We start from the raw sequence: 23,557 nt of genomic DNA, 5'->3' as shown, positions 1-23,557 counted from the left end.
GGGGGGCTGTTGTGGAGGCAGTAACTGAAGGGGTGTTAATAAATAACAGCCAGTTGGACACCCCCTCCTGGTTCGACACTCCGTTCTCAATACTGATTAGTGACGATGTGGTGTGCTGTGCTCTCAGCACCAGGCCTGGGCTCTGCACTGGTCAAAATCAGCTATTAGCCGCTTGATGTGGGCCAACTTGTTGTGCAGGTACTCGCAGCGCTGCTTCTCCTCGTGGTAGTTGGGGCTGTGCTGTAAAACAAACGCACACCATATCAGACTCCTGCTGTCATCCCTCCTGCTCTGTTCAACAAAAAACAAAACAATTACTCACTTGTTTCATCTTTTTGTACTCTTTCAAGACTTCTTCTTGCACCTTCTGTAAAATTAAAAATAAAAAAGATCACTTTTAATGTTGGGTGAAAATGTTGTGAACGCTATATGGCTTACACCGAAATCAAAACTTTAAAAGCTGTATGTGATCTTAAACAGTGAACAAATATGTGCTGCCTGGTAGCTGCAGATCTCAGTGGATGAAGGGAAAGATGTGTAATGTTAAGCACACTAATAATTTCTGTTAATTATAAACTAAAACACACATCACTTCCTGCGTTGCACCAGTGTACTAATAGGCAATTCCGAACAGTCTTAAGCCAAATGCTTCGTTACATTCAGTAGAAGTCAACTACAACACAAGTTAATATTACTACGAAAAAGTCCTCACATAGAGCTTCATTATCTGTACTTTGTATTATCAGTCACCACTATGGAGACTCAATGATACTTCTTCTGTAATCCTATGATTCTGGTCCATTCACAGTCACAATCTGCAACTAATATAATGACTTTAACCAGCTACCTTTCCTGAGAGTTCATGGCAATGATGGAATATGCCGTCTAAGGTGACATCTTCAGTTAAGAAAGTGGAATGTGAAAACGACAACATCAACATAAGCACAGTATATTCATGTTGTCTGATGTGACCTGGTATTCTTTGGTGCCAGGTGCCAGCTTCCGGCACTGGGAGTCCAGCTGGGTAAAGCGGTGGGTGATGTTCTCCACACGGGCGTGCAGCAGGCGATACTCATCGTACTCTGCATTGAAGTCATTCTTGTAGCTTTGTCGCTGGTCCATGGACACCAGTGGCGTGTACTTCCTGTAAACACAGGAAAGGACATTTAGCTTAATGATTCTTCCGAAAATGGTTACATGTGTAAAATGATAATTTCAGAAAAAAATGTTTTGTCACGTGCAAGACCAAAACCAGCACTCCACCATGAGCAGACTTTCCCCCAACTGTCCTTGTTTTGAGTACACAGTAAAGATGGGAATCCTGTTAACCCTCTCTATTTATGCAATGGATAACATGTTCCCTGCACTTGTTACCAATGAAATGGAAAGTGACAGTCCTAGTACAGCGATGAAAGAAGAATGCCAGACTGCACAAATAAAGCACTCTGTTTATTGCTGCATTTCCTGTGTCCTAATTCTCAAGCTTGCGTCTGCTCTTAACGCCCTGTTTAATGATATCGTAAATGTTTCATACTGTGAAATGAGAGACCTGAAAGTTAAAAGGGGGTCATGCTGTGGGAAAATGGGAAACGTCGAGGTATGTCAAGGTTACTCACACTACATAGTCAGGCATCTCAATTGTGGAGGAGAATTCAGTGGATTGGACTGGCTTCTCTTTATCTGAAGAGTCTGAGGAGAAAGAGGAAAGCGCAAGAATGTAAATACTGATAATCCATAAAACATTCAAATCAACAATCAAAGGATGGAGGACTGTATTTTGCAGCATGGTTAACAAAGCCAAAAATACAAAATGCAGTGTCATTCATTTTTAAGTGAGCCTCAAAGGCCTTTTAAAGTGGCTATTTACATTTTCAGATACATTTCTTTAATCCATTTTCTTTGACACAGTGGTGGCGTCAGCTATTTTCACCAAATATGCTGACACTCAAAAAGGTAAACAGTAAATGATGCATACTTGTACTGAAAATACATAACATACATCAAAAACATAAGAGCTCCTGACTTATTAGCAGTTATTAAACCTGGCATTAGCATATTGTTGTGAAAGACTGCAACACACAGCATGTTCAGACAACATCCAGAGCATCAGTGCAATCAAACCGTATGTGGTTGGCTGTAAGAGACAGTACAGAGATAAATACTGAAACATGGTGATCAACAATCCAAAGTCTGAAAGATAAACTGGCTGGAAGCATGGACAGAGGACACAACACACACTCACAATGAAGCAGAGTCGGACTCAAGCTGGATTTAACTGTATTTTTGCTTTGCCATGGTTTTTAATTACACTGTATTACATGACAACATTTTTTTTTTTTACATGTTTGGCTTTGAGAATGTGAACATCTCTGCTTATCCTCTGACGTATCAATAATACTTTTAAACATGGCGACACTAACAAACCATGTTGTAATACTGGACAGGAATTTTGCTGTCAAATTATCAGAACATTTCTTTTGCTTGGTTTAGCTTTAAAATATATGGAGACAAAGCCTCCTCACCCTTTTTACGTAAGTCTGTTTGCCATTTGACATCTTGGTTTGACTTTCCCACATAATAGCAGGTGACGGGAGTACTCCTACAAGACTTTTCTTAACATTAAAGCTGCTTTAATTGATTTATGACCAAAGGGGGGCAGAAGAACTCCAAAACAAGCTGACAGAGCCTGACATATTACAGCCATTTAAAATGTTTGTGGCTAACATGTTGGCGAAAAAAGCAATATTTTCATCCCATAGGCCTTTGTCCCAGCAGACAGGTGTTACTAATAACACTAACAATGACTGTTTTATTCAAGTGTCTGAGTGAGCCGTGACAGTGAGCCAGCATGAACAATACCAGGACCCAGAAAGTGAAGCAGCAAAATGGAATTCAGCCATCATTAATTTAATCATTTACTCCTGTGCTTTTCATACTGCGACATGTCCATTACACATATGTTCTTGGTTTGGTCCCCACCAAGTCCTGAGCAGCTAGATGTTTGACTCTCTTCAACAGCTAGTCATCAACTTCATCTATGTGCTATGTGATGGACAAGCAGCGTTCAGTGCGTTTATCAAAGCTCATTTGCCAATAACACTTGTCTGCTGTTATGGAAATGTCAAAACAATTAACTACACGAGGTACAATGCTTCCAAATACTGCGGTTAATTCTCTGTGGGTTCGACACAATGAACAACCCCTTTTCCATTACATGTAGTTAATCTAATTCAGTGTTAATATAAAACAAATTAATAATCTTTAAAGATGTCCCCTCAACTAAATTACCACACACTGATGAAGTAATTGATCAGTATAAATAAGCCAAGTAATAAGTGAAATGAATGAGAGCAAAGCATTTAAATATAAAATATAAAAATGTGATGTGCAAGCTGGAAAATGTTTGATAGTAATTTTAGGTGTGTGTGTAGAGCTGTAAATGGGCCAAACATGCAATAAAAAAAACTGGTATGGCCCTTTCAGTTTTTGAAACATTTGGTTCAGTGATGCAGAGAATAAGACAGAAACGCACCTTTGTGAGGATTCTTGTCGATAACTTCTCTGCTCTCTTCCTCGGCACTGCGCCTCTTTTTGGCTCTACGAGTCTCTTCCGCCTGCTCTGCTACATTAGGAGGACTTCTGCTGCCTCTTTCCGTACGTTTCCCTTTCTCCCTCTCTCGATCCTTCTCTTTGTGCTTCTTGGATTTCTTTTTAAACTTCTTGTTGGTACTGCTGGACAAGGGAGGGCTGGTGATGACGGTGGAGGTAACTGTGAGAGAGGTACAAGGAGGAGGGGGAGGAAGAGGGCTGGGGGAGGCGGCTGGTCTGGGGACGGGGACAGGGACAGGGTGCCGGTAGCGGTCCTGCAGGGTCCTATCGGATGAGAAGGGGCTGGGTGAAGGGTCTCTGCAGGAGGAACTCTGGTCCATGGGCAGGTCCTGGGTGCCACAGCCCTCTGGGGTGCTGGGTGAGTTAGAGTTGGAGGCTGGGCTGGGCTGCTGGTGAGAGGGTGCGGGAGGGTGGGACGAGATGGGGAGGTGGGTGGGAGGGCCCGAGGTGACATTGGAAGGTAGGGACAAGCGTTTGGAACTGGGGCTGCCCTCGTCCTCACGGCGGTCAGAGGAGGAGGAGGATGAAGATGCGGCTGGCCCTCGATTGCTGAGGTGGGAGATGCGGGCTTTCTTGGGTGCCAATGGATCGATGAAGTCAAAATCTGGCTGGCGCTTCTAAAAGAAAACACCCAGAATTTAGCTGAAACATTTTATACTTCACTGTGGGGCTGTGTGTGTTAGTGTGTACTTGTTCAGATACCTGAGGGGACGTGGGGACACTGTCTTTGGGAGAACTGCTTGATGAGAGGGTCTCAGTAGGAAGACCTAATTTGCTGTTAAAGAAAGGACAGATGTGTCAGAGAGGAATGATGTAACAGAAAAGAAAGGACACATTAGGATTCAGCGCTCAACTATCATTACACTCAGACCTACTGAACAAATCACCCTTCTATTAAAGCACTTATTTGCAGTGTTCTTATTTTAAACTCACTGCTCATGTAATACACAGGAAGTTATTATTTTCACAGTCAATCCTTGAAAATTCATTTTCTCAAAATCTGTAAAAACCTTCTAACTGTTCTTTCAGCTATCTACCTACAAGCCATTTTATCCGAAGAATTGAAAAGTTTCAATTAGAAGTTGCCAGTTTTGTCCTTCATAGAGCACAACAGCTTTAGTTAATGTCAGTTACAATGTGGCCCAATGATGGCAAGTTTTCCACACAGACCACTCTGAGCAAGAAAATGTACTCATTAAAAGATTAAAAACAAACATTGGGATCCACTGTAACTAACAATTCAGTCTGACAACAGTCACTGTAGTATACAATAAGGCCCAACTGTAATAACAGCCACCTTCAGCCCTCAGGGGGTGGGCTACCACTTACACTTAAGTGTAGTTAAACAGCCTAAAATGCAAATGCTTTATTAGTTGAAGTAATAATGTATTGAAGTTGAAAGTGAAATTAAAAACGCCTAATAGGCAGTTTCTGTACCGAGCCAGGATCCGGTCAACCTGGGACTTCTCATCCTCAGAGTAGCCAGGCCAGTCTCGCTGGACATCACGATAAATAAAGTCCTTCAGTGAGTATGTGTTGTCTTTGGGGTTCAGGTTTGCCACCTGTTTAGCGCACGCGCACGCGCACGCGCACACACACACACACACACACACACACACACACACACACACACACACACACACACACACACACACACACACACACACACACACACACAGTTAAAAATGAAATTATGACAGTATGAGAAGTATGTACAGAAACTTCAGATTTCCTCTGCTGGCTAAACATCTGTGCATGCAAATAATGTTTAACGATTAAGTGGCTTGTTTCCTGTCAGAGTGAATGAAGCCTTTATGCTGTGATCCGGATTTCCTCAGGCAGATTTGTGTACCTTGATCTCACGTTTAAGAAGGGTAAGGGAGTGTTTGGGATCAAATTGGACACTTGTAAAGCACAGGTCTTAGTGTGAAATACCTAAATATCAGCTTTTGTAAAAACAAACGTTATTACTGCTGGATTCACTTCCATTTTAAGTTACTGTCTCAATATTAACAAGGCATATTATAGCATTTAAAAAAAAACACAAAACACAAACACCTTACAGTACCTGTTGCAGGGTGGTCCCCAATGAGTTTCGGTCCTTCTGGTTGATACCGTCCCGCTGCAAACGGGCAAGCACTTCCAGCTTCTTGTAGGACCTCAACGCCAGCAGGTGTATGATGCGGTCCCGGAACAGTCGCTGGGACACTGGGTTATTGGAAAGGCACTTACGAATAGTGTTGGCTGGGTTGATGGGTGTGGAGCGCTTGCGCTCTGGGACCACATCTGGAGCTGATAGCGCCGGCTTACGGATATGGACTTGCTTTCCTAGAGACAGAAGGCAAAGACGATGTTAAAAGTCTCTTCTTCTCTGCAGGGAAGTTCTTACTGAAGCAGGTCTCATATGTACCAACAAACACCACCACCCCCAATCCAAATGAGAACTTAAGGACATGTGGAGTTTGATTCCACCCTTCAATCTGTGGCACCAACCTCAAAAGCAGATAAAATGTCTCCTTTGCTTTTAGTTTCAGACAGCCACAAACCCTGCATGCTTGAATAGAAGCCAATGAGCTAGGACCAAAAAGTGTCAATGAAACATACCAGGAATATTTGATAGACTGAGGGAGTTAAAAGTTAAACACAATTTCAAATTAACCATGGGAACTGAATCTAAAAAGTTTCACACAAGGTGAAATTATGAGTGTTGCTCATATGTAAGAAAAAACAACAAACAAACAAAAAAGTGCTTTTGTGGTGCCAATAACTAACTTAATTTCAGTTTTTGAAGCAAGGAAGTCCAAACTGTGCTAATGTCAATGCATGCAATCAGAGAGTCGGTCTACTAAACTACACTGTATACTGGACTTCAGTTCTCTGTATCATCTTAGACTAGTTTGGAAAACTGATTTGAGAGAGTCTCTGATTAGAACCCAAGACACCTCTTGTCCGTGTTGCTGAGCCATGTGCGTAGTCAGGCAGCCTGCACATTCCCCTTTACCGCTTCATGGTCATTATGAAATTCTAAAGCTCTTTAAGAGATTAAGGTTAGAGAGAGGAAGAGACGGGAAAAACTCCCTCCCTCCTTGTCAAAAAGCAGAGACTAGGAGCAATGTGAGGAGGTGTATGCTTACACACTTTGCGTTGTCTAACAGGCCAATGAGAGATGGCTGCAGGTGAAAAGCTTATGTAATGAAGTTTTTTCCATCAGAAATAATCACTCTGTACATAGAGAACTTATACAGAACAAGAGTATAGCAACTTAGAACACTAAATTCCACTGCATTTGAAATGACAAGGCGTGTGCAGCCCTCATTAAAAGATACAGGCTACAAACAAAGATAAAGATAAAAACACAAGTTACTGACTATTACCTGAAATTAACAGCCTGTGAAAATAAGAACGTAAAAGCCCCTTTTGCATTTGTAAATAGGTTGCTCACTCCAAACCAGCTGCTACAAGCTCCTGTCCCACCCCTTTTCTCTGCTGCTCCTCTCGTTTCCCAGTTTCTATCTGGGCCAGTGTGCGCATATGTATCCCCAGGGCCCAGAAAAACTCTGGCCTGAGGAGGTTTAACTCTCGCAGAACATGAGGACTGAGCTAGACTTTTGATTCTGGTTTAACCAAAGGAAGGGCTTAAATCTTACAAACTAGTTTTGACTATGAAGATGGCTCAATCTGCTTTGTATCGTGGCTAAGAAATGACTCTATTCAAGCTTGTTAGGAGTACAAGTATGCATTGTTTTTGTAGAACACACTAGGGCACACTTGTTTGATGAGGTCATCCTATCACTCAAGCAAATACAGAAATAAAATGGCAAATGAGTCATTAGATGGAGTATCTAGAGGTTGCATTGTTAAATTAAAAAAAATGGAATGATCTATAACACATCAGTTTTATGTATGATTTGTTTTCTTAATCAGAATGCTTAAATTATATATTTACCACTCATAATTATGTTGACAATGTCAGATAAGCTGTTTATTAAAGAACGTTACATTGAGACACCTGTCACCTGTCTCTATAGTAGAGGCTCTGCTGAGCATTGTTTTTATGCATTAGTACATATCCAAATAACGTAACATTTCACTTTCATGTCTCACCAGAATTCTTCTACACTGTGCATTTAGGCTACCACTGTTATACTGCTTAATGGACATTTTAAAAAATGATAAAAGATAAACATTTTGAAGAACTAAGCAAAATCCTTGGAGCTGCTGTTGTTTTCAAACCAGCCAGAGGAGAGAAACAAATAAGTGGTACATATTTTGGTTTAATGCATTTTGAATGTGGGTAAAACAACTTTCTTTAACCCATGAGTCTGGACCAATGCTGACAGTACCTCCATTTCTATTGGTGCCCTATAATACCAATCTGTTTTAATTAATGGTAACCTATTAACTTAATTATATAATATATACATCCATAGTAGTGATCAATGCAAACCATAAAAATATTTTGCATCCAGTGTTGCTCTGTGGTTTGTTCTTCGATGGCCAACACATTTCCATATGAGTGAGGCTTCCTTTGTATTTTCCTTTACTGGCATGCTGATTTTTATCATCTTATCTATATTTCATCTTTAACATATTATCTTGGCCTGAAAAAAAAGAAAAATCAAATCACAACACTGTCATTCATTGTGAGCAGGTATATACACCTCAGCAATGTGTGGGCTTGTCTTTCCTGTCTGGCAGTTGGTGTTTGTCTGTGCCTTCAGCCTGTGTTTGTTATGTCAGTGGGAGTCGTACAAGTTTCTGCTAAAACTAAAAAACAGATGCTGGAAATAAGGGAGGAAGGCAGGAAGGCAAAAAAAAACAAAAACACATTCTGCATGAGACATTACAACAGCAAGTTGTTTAGTTGCACATCCCTCGCCCTACCTGCTCCGAGTTGGATAAGACATACGAGTAAGGCTGGATAGAGTGACAGGCCAAATTAGATTATCAAAGATTACTTTTTCTGTTCAGCTTGTGTAACTCAAATCCAGGCACCGCCTGGCTCAGTGGACAGGAAAATGGTCTGCACGCGTTTACGTTCATTAAGTTTAAGGGAAACATGAAAAGTAAGTCCTAAATGGTTGCAAGTTACAGGTTCTAAACACAAGCAGCACTTAGTGCCTGTACTGTGACACTTTGTGTATCATTTTGGCAGACTATGTATCAATAAAACAGAAATAGCTTCACCTGCCACCTTTGGCCCTTATCAGTCAGACTGCTAATCTGGAAAAGACTGAGACGGCAAAATGGCTTAGTCAGTCACAATAATGGCTTTGAATAGGTGAAAGCTGACAGAATGACTCCATTCAGTCTCTCAAAAGAGGCCAAGTTTGAAAAGAGAGGAGAGGCGTTGATAGGACGTAAAGCAATGCTGGTGTCCGGGGATCCAACCTGGCATCCGACTGTGGCAGGTGCAGACATGAGGCTGTAGCGAGGGCCTTACCTCTGTACTGGCCCCCAGGCTTGATGACTTTGGTCCCACGTTCACGTGTGTCCTCCGCGGCCTGGGTCATGCGTTCCCGGGTCACCTGGTAGGAGTCATTCGTGGCGCATACTGTGACCTTGTCCTGTACCGTTGCCAACAATGCCAGGTGTGAGGCCCCTGAGCTGCAGACAAAGAGGGAGCATGAGAAAGAAATGTGAGGCAGAGAGGGATTACCTTCTAGCAATGTGTGGTAAGACAGTAACAGTTGATTCAGCTGACCAGTGATTACAATTACCTTGACACATACTGATGGATGCAGTCAAAGCTTCCCTGAGGGTTGTCCTTGCCCACATTAGACAGGTAGAAATCAAAATTGTGGAAGGTGTCAGAGGAGGAATTGGTCTTGGGAATTTTAATGCGCTGTAAAAATTCACACAAAAATGGAGAATAACAACTTATGGTATCCATTCACATCTGAGTGACATAATTAAATGAGGCCAGATGGATACTCAAATACAAGTGCTCAATTTGTCATTATAAAACTGCCATATGCTTTTACCCAACTCAAACCTTGCCTGTGTCTTCTTACAGTTCAGTGTCTGTGTATGCACACATACATCTGAGCTATGGGCTTTGATGTGATCAACATGGGAGCTAGCATGAGAAAGGAAGGTCGCTGAGGTCTCAGCAGCTAAGGAGAGGCTGTATGTGAGTCATGTGCATCATGGACTACAAGCAGTGCAAAACAGTGTTTATTGACTTCAGAAGGGTCTGAAATTAGTTTGTGCCTCTCTGAACAGTTCAGCAGACAGTTTGCGTAGGAGACATCTGATATTACCAATCCTAAATTAATTACCACACCAACACTAGCTTTAAAAATACACTACATATACATTGTGTAATGACAATATCAAATAAAAAAAACATCTATTCCAATATAATAATAATAATAACTTTTCCATCTTCTGAGCTCTGTCTTGTTGCCTATTTTGCACTGTATTCTTATACAATGATTAGTGTATAATCCTGAATGGGCCCAACACCGGTGCCAAAGATAAGTGTAAACTGAGGAGTACTTGAGTAGCTGATTAACCAAACCAAGTCAGAAAGAGTCAGTGGTTTAATTGACACTCATGTGGGGGTGTTTCAGTGAATAATGAATACAACTCAGTAAAAACTTTAACTGAACGAATGAACAAAGTAGTACAGAAATCACTTGTCATTAATGGATGCAAAATTAAGCTTGCCGCAAACAACCTGAAACAGAGCATGGGTTTTGTTTATTCCACAACGGGAATTCACAATATGGGACACGATCACTCATCTGACCCCTAATTTAAAAGGGGGACAAAAGTACTTACCCCTTGGAGTCCCTTGAATTGTATTGTTGGCCGCGAAGAAGGTACATTCTGAAAGTGAAGAGAATCAACGTTTTAACCCTTACCAAACGGAAAGGACTATTGGGAGAGCAATAACAGTTGGGTAAATAAAGAACAGCTACCATGTCAAATTAAGAAAATACTGGTCTAGAACCTGCAGAACATGTTATACTATTTGACTTAAACATTTGGTTGTAGAAACAGCAGAGCCTTAGGGGCCTGTCACACCAAGCATACCCCATACCTACCACTGACTGATAAAACACTCGCCTTACATCGTCTGTCAAAAGTTGCACTTAAACACGTGGAGACTGTAGCCGACAGCCAGCTGACATGCAAATGCCTTCTGTGCTTGTGAGAGAAAATAACTGGGCAGTAATCTGTAAACTGTGAATCTGTTAACAGTGTTGTGTTATGCCAAGAATAGGAATTAAGAATATCTCTGATGCAGGGCTGCAGGGCATTGATTAATCAGGAGATTATTTGATAAATTAATTTACAATTTTTTTGGTCAATAAAATGTCATAAAAAAGTGGTTTAAAAAATTCCCATCACAATTTTCTAAAGCCCAAGGTGATGTCAAATTGCTTGTTTTGTCTGACAACCAGCCTAAAACTTAAAGATATAAGATATATAGTTTATGATCACATAAAACAAAAAAGCAGCAAATCCTCACATTTAGGAGGCTTAGCTGGGGAATGTTTGTCACTTTTGCTTAAAAAACGGTCCACTGATTGCCAACATTCAGCTCTGTGTCTCTGAGCTCTTAAGTTTAAATCTACAGAGAAACCATGTGAGTCAACTTAGCCTGCATCTTCTTTTTAAGTGGTAAAGAGGTAGGTGGTAGGTAAAACTGTTTGCTTTTATCCGAACACAAACATTGGAACTTGGACGACACTCAAATACAGCGGCTATTTTGAAAAGGATATTTTTGAAATGTCTTTGTTTTGTGTTGGTGGCTACTTGAAACGGAGTTGACAGCCACAAATATGCAGTGGCTTATTTGGTGCAGTATAGGTTAGGACAGGAAAGCACAGGACTCACTCACACAGCTGAAGCCAACAGATCAACCAGTTGGCTAGATCATAGACTTGTTGCGTTAACTTGTGGAATGTGCATTTTATCAGCAACAGCTTCTCTGCATTCCTGGACATTAAAATATGCTTCCTAACTCACACATGAAGCTAGATGCAGATCATTGTTTTTCAGACTGAAAGAACCATGTCATGGTTGTTAAAGCTAAGCTACTCCAAGCCACTGACTGTCTCCCTCCCCCACTATCCATAAACTCACTCACACACACAGTTCTGATCACATTTCACATCACCACAGAAAGACAAAGATAGCCAGCTTCCATAGTTCGATGACTGGTTGAGCTACAACACACATTACTGAGAGGGAGAGAGAAACAAAAAGCAGGCAGTTTTGGCTGCTCAGTCAGCAAGAGATGGCAGGCTGCCGTTCAATGCAGCGCACAGACCCACATTACCACATCCAATAAGGTTGTAGCATGGGCTGTCACAAAAGAATTCATTCAACGTAGTGATGACTCGGTTTGTCAGTTGTCAGAAATGGACTAAATAATCATTTGAAATTGTGCGATTTATCTACATTTCAAAACACCCTCTCCTTATTATACAGGGGTGAAAGCGAGCAGAAGTTTCACATACAGGGGTGTGAGTAGTGTGTGGCATGCATGCATACACACACACACACACACACACCATGTGCCATAAAAAGCAGTCACAGAGACCTCTGAACACTACAGCCCCATGCTAAGCTACAGTGCATCAGCCCTGAGTGGAGACCTCGGCCAGGCCTGTGTGTGTTATGCAACAGCGTTGTTGTTGGCAGAGTTTCGATCAGGTAACTTGGCTTCAGGCCTCTGCAACCCAAGACTGCAGAGGTCTCTCCAGATTAGTTCACCTGTGTAGCACCTCAACAAGATTACACCATTTATACAGTTCAAGATTAACAATTTATATTTAATCTGCACAGGTATGCAGTGCCCCATTAGCACACTGAGTTTCAAAAGCTTCTCCATGACTGGAAGTGTCAAGCTCAGGGGTGAAATGCAGCACCTTTTGATGAGGTAGTTTGTTGAGAGCTAAAATAAGTACATGAATAAATTGTATTTTGAGCAAAATGAGCAAGAGCAATTATCCTATTATCTTTTTCTTTCATGTTTTATTGCTATCTGATACCATATTTTTGTAACTGCTGGCCTACTCTTCTCATGCAACTTGACGTGAATGGGAGTATGCAACAAAAAAAAAAAAAACTCAGCAATTTGGCAAACAAGCCCAAATTAAATTAAATATTTGCCCGGTGTAAACCTTTAAGGCACTTAAAGCTCATATACATCCTGTAGCTACTGTATGGCAGCTCGTTTGATTACAACGTTTTTATTATTAAGTTAAATAGCTATAGAGGTAAGAGCCTGGCTATGAGCTTCATATCCCTGCCAGGTGTAACGTTTTCTAACTAGCTGAAACGTCTAACCATATGGTAACGTTAAGCTGACCAGTCACCGACATGCTTGAAACGCCACTAGTTTAACTTGTTATCAAGTTACATTAGCCTTTATTTATCGGTGTCTTTCCACCCTGCCACTGACGCAAATACGACATCGTCGAATGAAAGTTCGTGTTAGTTAACTAAGTTTAAGCTTTTATGTTAAACTCTCAGTTTACGAAACGTGTCTGCTGACGAGTGTATTCGTCGACATGAAATTACCGCTTTACTAATTTGGTCAAAGTAACATTAATTTGGCAAGAAAAAAAATGGACTTGTCTGGCCAGCCCAGCACTGGGGGTTCAGACTAACGTAGCGTTAGAGCTAACGTTGGCTAATCAGAGTATCTAACTTTACCAACAGGTTTTCTAGGTTAAATAACATTTGTCAGTTCATAAAACCTGGCCAGAACATAAGGCCAAAGCCTCATTTACCTTCTTCGTTTGATTCATTTAATGACACAAGACTAATGTAATTAAAAAAAAACCAAGCAGAAACTCGCTCTGTCAACAGCTTAGCTAACTTTGTAGCTTTAGCTGTGCGTGGCAGTTGGGCTTCCCAGCGGAGACGAGCTGTGTCAGCCCGACAGTCTTAGCTCATTTTAACTGAAATAAACGACCGTTTCACTTACCATACAATTTTGATGGCTCTCTATCGCTCTCAGTGCTGTCTCGGTCAATTTGACGTGCAATACGGTGACTCTGTCTGCGCTCTGTTGGCCACAATTTAATCCGTACCTCCCATCCTCGGAGAGCGCCGCCATCTTTACCAGCCCTCCACCATCGTCCCTTTGAGGCTGGAGCATTTAGCAGCCCAGGCTCCCTGTGCTCACTCTGGCCCGGGGAGGGACTACAGCTGCTGCCTAAAGGGCTGACAGTAGAGGATTGGTCCTGACTTGTTAGCTTGTTAGTTTTTCACTTTCCAAGCGCAGTGAACTTACAGTATAGCATGTATTATTGTGCTTTAGAATATATTATTGTGCATAAGACGGGCACCATGATTTGGTTTACTTATAAACTAGGTTTTGCTTTCCATTTACAGAACCAAGACTGCTTGGTCTTTTAAAGTCTTATAAGAGGAACGATTCTAGTAACTAGCTTCCCTTTCTCTGTAAGCCCATAGCCTCTCTCTCAAACACACACGTAGTTACCTCTAGGCAATACTGCCTCTGCCTGCTGAGTTTTGCTGACATGGTAGAACTAATTCTAGCCTACTGGAACTGTTAAAGGTAGCTTTTGTAGACTACACTGCAGCGTAAACTCAGTTATGTTCAAGTTGTCAGTTTAGCAGGCATTGTAACAAATGTCAGTATAATCTAAATACATGTACCATAAAATTGTGAACTACTTTACCTTTACTTGACCTGAACACATTAAAAACCTTATGCACACATTCTTCCTGTTTCTCAAAATAACACAACAAGCACACAGTGAGGTGAATAAACTTATGAGCAGTGCTCAATAGTAAAACCAAGCAGTATGCTTTTGACCTTGTATTTTAACTACATTTGGAACGATATACATCCATACTGGGTAAATTAGCATAATATGACAGCTAGGACATTTTTTTGACAGCCAACTAATTTGTGAACAACTATATGTTGGCCTATAATCACCTTTCATGTGGTTCCTTTAATGATATAATGTGACATCAGCACAATGGGCACAAGTGTGAGCTGCGCCTCCACTATCTCCCAGTGTCAGTCCCCTTGACCTGGTGATTAGGGCAGCATGTTTTGGTGTGGAGTAGCCTCGGGCAGGGTGGGGAAAGGCCTGTGTGAATCCAGCAGATTACCAAAACTCTTCACCCCACCCATCCCCCTGATGAGTCTCTCTCTCTCTCTCACACACACACACACACACACACACACATTGGTGACTTCTTGCACATTAACCCATCAAGAAATGAGTTCTCCCTATTTCTCAAAATAATATCCCCACACAGATATGCAGTCAATTTAAAGATTAATACATGTGCAGAATGTAAAGTCTGAAACAACATTCAATGCCGTGATCACCGTCATCGATTGTACTCTTCATCTACTCAACAGTTGTTGAACACAACCCTGACTGGGTTGACAACTTTGCCTCAGAGTGTTACATTTCCTATGTAGTTCCTTGTCTTGGATTAAATACATGCAAATTTGAAATGCTAAGTCTGTTTAATTCCAGGGTTGCTCTGGTTTGCTTGATAGGCTGCCTGCTGTGCAAACAATTAAATAAATCCTTTGGGGTGGATAGGACTCTTAGAGCTTCAGTGTTTACAGAAGCCCTGAAGGTGTCACCTGATGGAAGCTGAAGAGTGACCCAGTGTGAAGAATACGTTAAAGTCATACACACTTTGTTTAAAGCTGAACATTAAACAGGAAGACTGGATTACTTAACTGTGACGTTCTTACTTAATTGTATGACCAGTTTGCTATGGCTAAATTTATTGTTTCACTTTTTGTTCAACCGAGAGGAAATACTACAAGCTTATTTGTCTCTCCATACTATTTTTTTGCTAAATTATTCGTCACAGTTCTGTGTAATACCAGGGATATTCTTCTACCTTACAAGCAATTCTGAATGTCTGAGGTTAATCATTAATAGGTGTATTATTTGGTCAGGCTCCGATTTTGGTGCTAATCAGAAGCACATGTTTTAGGGACTGGAGCCTGGCGCTTGAAAACAGTAACAGTGATAAAGAAGCCCCCTTTCTGTTGCTAGATCAAAGGGTTTACATGTAAAGTTGTTGGGGTATTTTTCAGAATTGAATTTCTCCTCCTCAATGATCCTTTACTATACTGTTATTGAAGTAAGCTCCGACAAGCAGAGCTTCCCACACCCACTAAAATCACTAAAGCCTAGTCTTTATCCTCATTGTAAATATTCAAAGCTTCTTTATGCAGTGATGTAAATGTGAATAAAAAGAAGCTCTGATGAACATCAACTGTTTATCTTTCGTACTAAAGAGGTAAACTGTCTGGTTATATGTTCAGGTGTTTCTGTTGGGCCAAGAAGCAATGTGGAACTGTGTTTGCACAATAAGTCTGTTTTAAAACATCCCATGCACATTATGGACAACTTTTGTCGTAGAGATATGGACTGAACACATTCATGCTAGTCCGAAACCATGTCATTCAGTGGCAGCTTGAAAAGTCAGATGCTTACTGACGTCACACTATATAACTTATCTTGGCTTGTTGGGATATTAATTAAACTACTTAAAGTATCTCTGCATTTAGATGTGGGGTAGATGTAGCAGATAAGAAACAAATAATGGATATAGAGGAAGTAGAGAACTGAATTTGTTCAATATTAAAGTTCACCTTGATATGTTAAATATGTACAATCCTGTAACATAGTTAGACGCAACTAAAGTAAAGGGGAATTAAATGATAAACACCTGCTCGTGACTGAGTAATTGCACAGTCATCAAAAAGTCTCCAGCAGTTTAACTTACCTGTAAGTGACCTGTAATTGACACTAATAAGCAGGCATGGCAGTGGCACAGTGGCTCATTAGCTAGCACTGTTGCCTCACAGCAACATCCTGGGTTGGATTTTATCCAGATGCTGCAGCTTCTTCCTTCAGTACAAACACATGCAGGACAGGTGAGGTGAAGACTCCAAATTGCCTCTTGGTTTGAATATAAATGTGTATGTATTTGTGAATGTAGATAAAGGATAAAAGCTTTTCATGTGTTCATTGTATAAAACATCAACGTTTATAGTATTATAGTATGGAATAATCAGAATAACCTCATCCTTCACCACTGTACTGTTGGAAATCCACCCCACCATATGGCTACGCATCTGTTTGGCAATTAACCCATAAGAACCCAGACCCATTTCCCCTCAAAGGAAAATTATGGGGAATACACCACAGGCCAAGTGGACCACATTGATGATGGGTTTTTTTTATACTACCCCTTAATGTCAAAGATCTGTGATGTTACATGTACGTTACATTGGGCGTTTATGGTAAATTTATTCTGCATTTGAAAATAAGTCAACATGTCAGTTTTTACTGCTTAATAACACAAATTTGCATTTTTATTTGCATTTTAACAATATATATCAACATTAGAATCGTTAAATGGGTTTTAACTTACCTTTAGTATCAACATACAGGCTTTTTGAAATGAGTTGCTTCCTTCACTTGTGTTTACATGTCACACCACCATTTTGAAAAGGTCCCGACCTGTCACAGTCATATGACTGTGACATGACCACCACACCAGGATGTTTTGTATATGTCGCTTAGGGACTTAATGAGTTAAGATCAAGCACAAACCTGTATAAGGAAGATTCTAGGGCCTTTGAAGTGTGTGTTACACTGGTGTCACCATGGGTTCTTATGGGTTAAAACTGCTTTGCTAACGTAGTCGGCCATAAATTACTGTAAGTATTTGCCGTCTGCGAATGCCATAGTGTTAGCATGGCAGCTAATGGCCAGGGGCTGTCAATAATATGTTGTCTTTTTGATTTATATCTGTTTTCTTTCAACATGTTAAGATTTGATAGTTGATAATCATAGAAACAGGCTTATATGCGTAAAGGTTTTTATGTTAAGGATTTCTATGGTGCCTCTTCCTCTGCCTCAGGTTGTGTTGCTGCCAATAGGCTCCTTGACCACCAGTGACCCACATGACAGGGATTAAAACCAATAATTCTTTAAACTGCTTTGCATTATTGCATGAAAAGGGGTACTCAGCATGGATCAGGTAGCCTATGTAAAAAAAGCCTTTATAAATAGGTGATGGAGGCATTCATAACAAAACTACATGTTTAGGAGCATCTGTAGATCATATTGTGCAATATGATGGTATGTGGAAGCAGGGTGTTATGAGACAGAAAGCTACAACATATTAGGCTATTTAGAATTAGATTTGAATAGAATTTAATAATCTGAATTTACATGTGAATACTGACAATGGTCCCACGTGAACACACCTGTGTGGCAAGCAGTGTAAAGTAAAAGAGTAAAAAGAATATTTGAGAATTAGTTTCAGAGGATTATCTGAAGTTTACCTCCAACTTCACTCCACGTGGCGATCTGGCCCTGAGGACAGATTCTGTTGGCAGTGAGAAAAAGCCATCTGCTGCTGTTTAACCCTCCCATTAAAACACAGCACACAAGGAAGAGAAAGCAGAGTGTGAGATGTGGGAGCATGTTTGTGTGTTTGTGTGTGTGGGAGAAAGAGAGAGGCAGACTCACAGACAACATTAACAACTACCAACAGCAGGTCTTTTGAGATTATCTTTTACTCCAGGTCATAGAGTGGGAAAATAACAGTTTTTAATGATTACTTCTATACATCCTGATCACTGATTTCAAAACTAATTTAGCTTTTGCTGAAGCTTAAACATGGTAGCTTCTATACACGTATCACCTGGAGAAACAGCATCCCGTTGTATCCATTTTCCCCCCACCTGGTATTTAAAGACCTTGAAACAGCAGCTCTTCCAGTTAATGATTGGCCACTGTGGGGAAAGTGTGCACTTACACTGTTGACTCTTATCGCTGCTGACCACAAAGCCACTGGAGCAGTATCTCCGAGGCTGACATTAATGGAGAGGACAGTGCTTCGTTTAAAGAGACAGGTCAATTTCTTTTTTTTTTGTCTGCTGTGGAAGAGATAGCAGGCACGCAGAGACACTGTTCACACAAATGGGTGTTTAATTGAGAGCAGATTGTGCAATTTGCTTCTGCATGATTGCAGGCTACATTCTTTGGCTAATAGAACAGAAAATGTTATGAAAAGTATGAATAATACATTGAATAAAGATGATTGGAATATGGGCTTTCTCTTCATCTCCTGTCTTGTCATAACAACAATAGTTCTTCATGTGGGAGTGAGTTACTTCAAGGGGTTCAGCCAGCAGAACCCTCCTGTCCTTCCTTTTAAATTATTCAACATTTATTCTCCTTTCGCTTCTCGTTATCGAAAGCACATTGCCTTCCCAAGGAGACTAGCCTCTGTACAGGCACATCAGCAGCCAGGGCTGAGTCCCACCAGCTGTACTCTGGTGACAGCACACAGGTCGGCCTGTGGTCGATCAGGTAGCGGTTCAGGTAGCTCTCCTCGAGGCCCCTGGCCATTACCCCATTAGCCTGGTCCTGCAGAATGAGCAAAGAACAGGCTCGAGCCAGTCTGTACATCTCAGAAACCAACCCACCGTACAACTCAGAGGTGTAGTAGTAGTCTCCTTCATCCTCCTCCACGCAAGCTGATGAGACTTCTTCGACTTCGTATGGAAATGCATTTCGTGGCATCCCATAGAGATCTGGGTGCAATGTGGCCACCAGGTCTCCAAAGATTTCCTCTCCCACGGGAGCCACAAACTCCTGATCGATGTCAGCACAAAAGATGTATTCAACCTCGCTGCCGACTGAATTTCTGATGGCATCAGCAAGCAGGGCCATCCGGCGATGGGCCAACCTGTCCCACCCGGGCAGCTCTGCAATGGGAAGCACCTTCAGCTGTCGTTTGGGGCCCAACTTGATGGGGGGATCCAGAGAACGAGGACTGTCTGTGAGAATGTAGTAGGTGACCATCTGACCAGGGAGAAAGTGGGTTTCAGCTGAAGAGAGGAAACGTCGGACAAACTGGGCGTACGTTCCCACCACGAGCGCCAGCAGACCTGTACGGATTTCCCGTTGTGCGAATTTAGACCTACGCCAAGCCGAGTTACGGCTGTCACCCCACACTAAAGGAGCACCCCATGGTGTCTCCGGAGGAGTTTGTGGCGCCACTGCCTTGACAACTGTCATGTCTGTCATTACTCTTGCCCTGTCCATTCCCAAGACATGAAAGATAGGATGAGGTGACTCCACTCTGACAGCAGCTTTACGTCCATGGAGGAAGTCTGGGGGGGGCGAAACATGTTTTTTCTTTTTAATTCAACACTTTTTCTGTGTGAGAAATTGTAGTTTTTGTTAAGTACACGAGTCATCCAATTGATCACAACTGACCTTACTTAAACCACTTTTTAACTTTCGCAATGCGTCTGTTTCTGGAATATTATAATCTGTCACAGTCAAGACAACATACAAAAAATAGACCTTTCTGAATGGGACAGGATCTACTTAGCATGCAGTCCAAACAACAAGGTTTTATTTTACATTTACTGTCCCTCAAGCAGATTTGTCCATGTGCATTTGGTGTCCCGGCACAAAGTGTTGTGTACACTTACATATGATAAGAGACAGGAGAAAACAGTACAGGACCAGTTGTATTCTGGTCACTCTGACTGGTCCTGTTTGAAGGACAAACACACAGATGTACATGCAGTTAATTGAAACCAGTGCAGGTCGCTATACTCTTCCAGTAAGCACAGTAGACTTACAAATGTCCCTTTAAACCCTGACAGTTAAAAATGGCCAAGCTCATAGGAATGAAAAGAATGTGTTGCTGAATGAATATCTCCCTTTGGAAGTGTAGCAACCTGCGCTTACTCAAATAATGTAATCTTTAAAGCATATTTAAGATTAAGGCATTAAGATAAAACTTACTTGATATTTATGTAGGCCACATAATGTGGACGATGCAGTAAAATGTATGTATATGTGAGGTAGTAGTCCATACAATGTAAACACAAGACATTAACATGCATGTGACATTTTTATACGTGCTTTAATTGATTAGAATTCAAATTTTACTCAAATATTAAGATCTTAAAGGATTCTGGTTAACTCTTGACATACAATGAGAGAATCACGTCCTGTGCTGATTTTGAGGAAGTTTAGTAAAAAGACAAGATAAGAAAGAAGAGATGTATCAATAGAACAAGCAGTGACAACTGGGATATACAACACAGCAAAACCATGTCGTCTACAACTGTGCATGAGATGGCGAGCAAAAGAGAAATATACCAGAAAGCAGACTGGGCTGATGAATGTTTGAGATTTATGAAAAGAGTTTGGTATTGACCCAAAAGTTACACGTGATTGCATGAGATAGAAGCTAAGTAGAAGCACATGTGAGTGAATGTAGATGTTTATCTTCATGTTCTCCACGTTCCCCTCATATGCATGCTCTTTTGCCAGCCAAGAGGTTTAGGACAAATGCGCAAAAGTTTTTGAATTAATCATCAACATATTTTGCCTTGCTGGACATATTGTCAGGGTCAGATTAACCTCTGAGAAAAGCTTCAGTGTTTGCACTTCATCCCGTCTGGCTCAGTCCAAATCTCCTTGCCTTTAAAGCTACTCAGCTTTAACTGCGCATGTACAACGGTCACAAAATCAATGACAAGTGAGGGGAAAACAACCAGATATGACACGAGCAGGAGAGGTGGAGCGGTGGCTGAGGTTGTACTGACCTGTGGGCGTCTTGCAGAACGGGAACAGCGCCATACTGTGACCTGCTGGTGGATAAACACACAAACCTTTGTCTGAGGCCGAGGCAACTATTTTTGCCCACAAAATAAATCTCTGTCTCTCTCTCTCTCTCTCTCTCTCTCTCTCTCTCTCTCTCTCTCTCTCTCTCTCTGTTTCTCTACTGCTCACTCTGTCTCTTCCTTGAAATGTACTGTTCAACTCACTGTTTTTCCGCCAGCGATTATTTTCTTACCCTGCCCCCTCTCCTTGCTTTTATAATATTTTCCACTCCCTTTTTCTTCTCATATCTTCTCTCTCGCTTCCACCCCCTTCGCTTTCCCCCTCAGGCTTTTGCAGTATTCAATTTTGGAGAAAAAACAAAGCAACCAGATGTGTGGGGAATCTGGGCAAATGGGAGGAACTGAGGAGTGGAAGATAAGAGACAGAGAATGAAAGAAAATAATGAAAATGTAAAATGACACATACAGTGACAATTCTTCCCTCCTACTCATGTTGGAGGAATGACGATAAACATTAGACAATGGGTAGTCACTCAAGAACTCTTGGGAGAACCTCAATAAATGCTCATATTTTACTCAAATTCATTCTCCCTACAGGAAATGTTTACACATCTTAAGTGTTTCATTATCCTGTACTGAGGAGAGTCAGTAGGAAGTAGACAGACATAATAATACTGCATTATAAACCAGGCTTAAGTTCACGCCTGCAGGGTGTTGTATTCTTTCTGTCCACAAGGTGGTGACGTATAATAGGAAATACAATAGAAGAAGCTATTGCATTTCAACAGTACACATAAGGAGACAGCATACTTTAAAGAGGTATCACATCTCGTATGAAGCAAGATTCCATGTAAAATTATTATCAAAAAGGATATTGGAAGACAATCTGGGACAGACATGATGTCAAAGATATGTATTTTATGAATAAAATAGAAGATGAATAAAAAGCCCTCAAAGGGATCTCTATCATCTAGCTGCTGAACTCTGTGTGATGAGTTTTCGTGTGTGTTTGAGTGACTGTGAGTGTTCTGTTTCATTTTCTAACTTTAAGTGTTTCATTAGGGGATATATGGCCAATTATCAAAATCTCCATTTTTTTCAAGCTTTGGGGATGATTCATGAATTTAAATGATTATTTTCTGCAGTAACGCAGAAGGACTGAAAACAAAAACACGACTGACCACTTGAAAAGCTGACATGCACACTCAACTTGCATGTCTGTACAAAATGTCATTCGCTGGTTGTTGAGATATTTCAGTCTGGACTTAAGTGGTGGATCAACCAAACGACAGACCGACATTGCCATCCATAGAGCCTTGCTGCTAGCATGGCTTAATACATGGGTAATAGAGATATGGACTGTCAGCACCACAAATCCAGTTTAAGCTTCAGGACAGACAGAAGCTGAAAGTCAGCTCACTAATTCATCTGCACCCACTGCTTGATTTATCTTGACAAAATAACCTTTTTTATATTATAATGAATAAATGAATCAGATTAATTTGAATGATCACCAAGCCCTATGTTCTCATTCATCCACCACAGGTTGTTGCTTTAGTCACAGCTAATATCAACTCCCAGAATTGCTGTACGCTGTCAGAGACTCAAACGGACTCAAGAGGTCACTTTGCAGTTTATTACGATAAATCTCATCTATATTTTTGTACATCCATACAGAAATTGCAACATAATATTGGTTTGTGTAACAACTTTGGACTGAAGCATCAGTCCCAAAACAAAAACATAAAGAAAACAGCACGGGCCACACTGAAGAATGGATAAATTACAGGGTGCGTGTGAAGCGTTGTCCCAAACATCTTCTTTTTCCTGTCACCTTGTTGGCAGAGAAGCGGGGCAGGCAGTTACAAGGTGGAGGATAGAGACTCTGCATAGAGGATTCATGTCATAAACACTTACACTAGCATCTGCAAATTGATCTACACCATGTGGAGATGAGTATGCACATTTGTTGCAGGATATATTAAGGCGTTCAAGATGAATGTGCTTGAAGGTTGCGGGTGCAGAGCCCCTATTCTACACAGCCTCTGGTCAGCTTCTGAAGTGTGATAGGTCCATTAATACCAAACAAATAATACCAGAAAAGTAATATTAGTAATCTGTCCAAGATTCAAGGAACTGTCTGGAGTTGGCATATTGCAGATGATGAACAAACAACATGTTAGCCATTTGCACATTCACTGGAATACACAGAAGCTTTTTTGACAGCAAAGATTTTGGCAGTGTTCATTTGTAGTTGACTTTGCAGTTATTGAGTGAACTATGCCACAAGAAAATAAACTGTTC

General features: G+C 41.1%; 2 protein-coding genes across 4 annotated transcripts; both read right to left on the bottom strand.

Moving 5' to 3' along the window:
* Positions 1–7: 7 nt before the first annotated feature.
* On the bottom strand, positions 8–13,732 carry ell2 (elongation factor for RNA polymerase II 2). 3 transcript variants are annotated; one of them, XM_070902658.1, is made up of 14 exons: positions 13,559–13,732; positions 10,396–10,443; positions 9,330–9,454; positions 9,053–9,216; positions 5,678–5,937; positions 5,047–5,171; positions 4,312–4,384; positions 3,893–4,226; positions 3,558–3,820; positions 2,762–2,804; positions 1,617–1,689; positions 973–1,144; positions 323–367; positions 8–240 (listed from the first exon to the last, which is right to left on the bottom strand). In XM_070902658.1, the coding sequence occupies exons 1-14, from the start codon at positions 13,730–13,732 to the stop codon at positions 124–126; spliced, it is 2,016 nt and encodes a 671-aa protein (XP_070758759.1). In that variant the 3' UTR covers positions 8–123. The 3 variants fall into 3 exon arrangements, with proteins under 3 accessions (XP_070758759.1, XP_070758757.1, XP_070758758.1); XM_070902656.1 differs by lacking the exon at positions 2,762–2,804 and having other exon boundaries at positions 3,533–4,226; XM_070902657.1 differs by lacking the exon at positions 2,762–2,804 and having other exon boundaries at positions 1,617–1,680; positions 3,533–4,226.
* A 4,917-nt stretch (positions 13,733–18,649) lies between these two features.
* Positions 18,650–21,269, bottom strand: LOC139283471 (globoside alpha-1,3-N-acetylgalactosaminyltransferase 1-like). Its single transcript, XM_070903485.1, has 3 exons — positions 21,236–21,269; positions 20,108–20,170; positions 18,650–19,780 (listed from the first exon to the last, which is right to left on the bottom strand). The coding sequence occupies exons 1-3, from the start codon at positions 21,267–21,269 to the stop codon at positions 18,825–18,827; spliced, it is 1,053 nt and encodes a 350-aa protein (XP_070759586.1). The 3' UTR covers positions 18,650–18,824.
* Between the last annotated feature and the right edge of the window lie 2,288 nt (positions 21,270–23,557).

The sequence above is a fragment of the Enoplosus armatus genome, chromosome 3 (assembly GCF_043641665.1).
Source record: "Enoplosus armatus isolate fEnoArm2 chromosome 3, fEnoArm2.hap1, whole genome shotgun sequence".
NCBI classification, from domain to species: domain Eukaryota; kingdom Metazoa; phylum Chordata; class Actinopteri; order Centrarchiformes; family Enoplosidae; genus Enoplosus; species Enoplosus armatus.
Note: the sequence above shows the minus strand (reverse complement) of the source record. Positions and strands in the feature narration are given on the sequence as shown.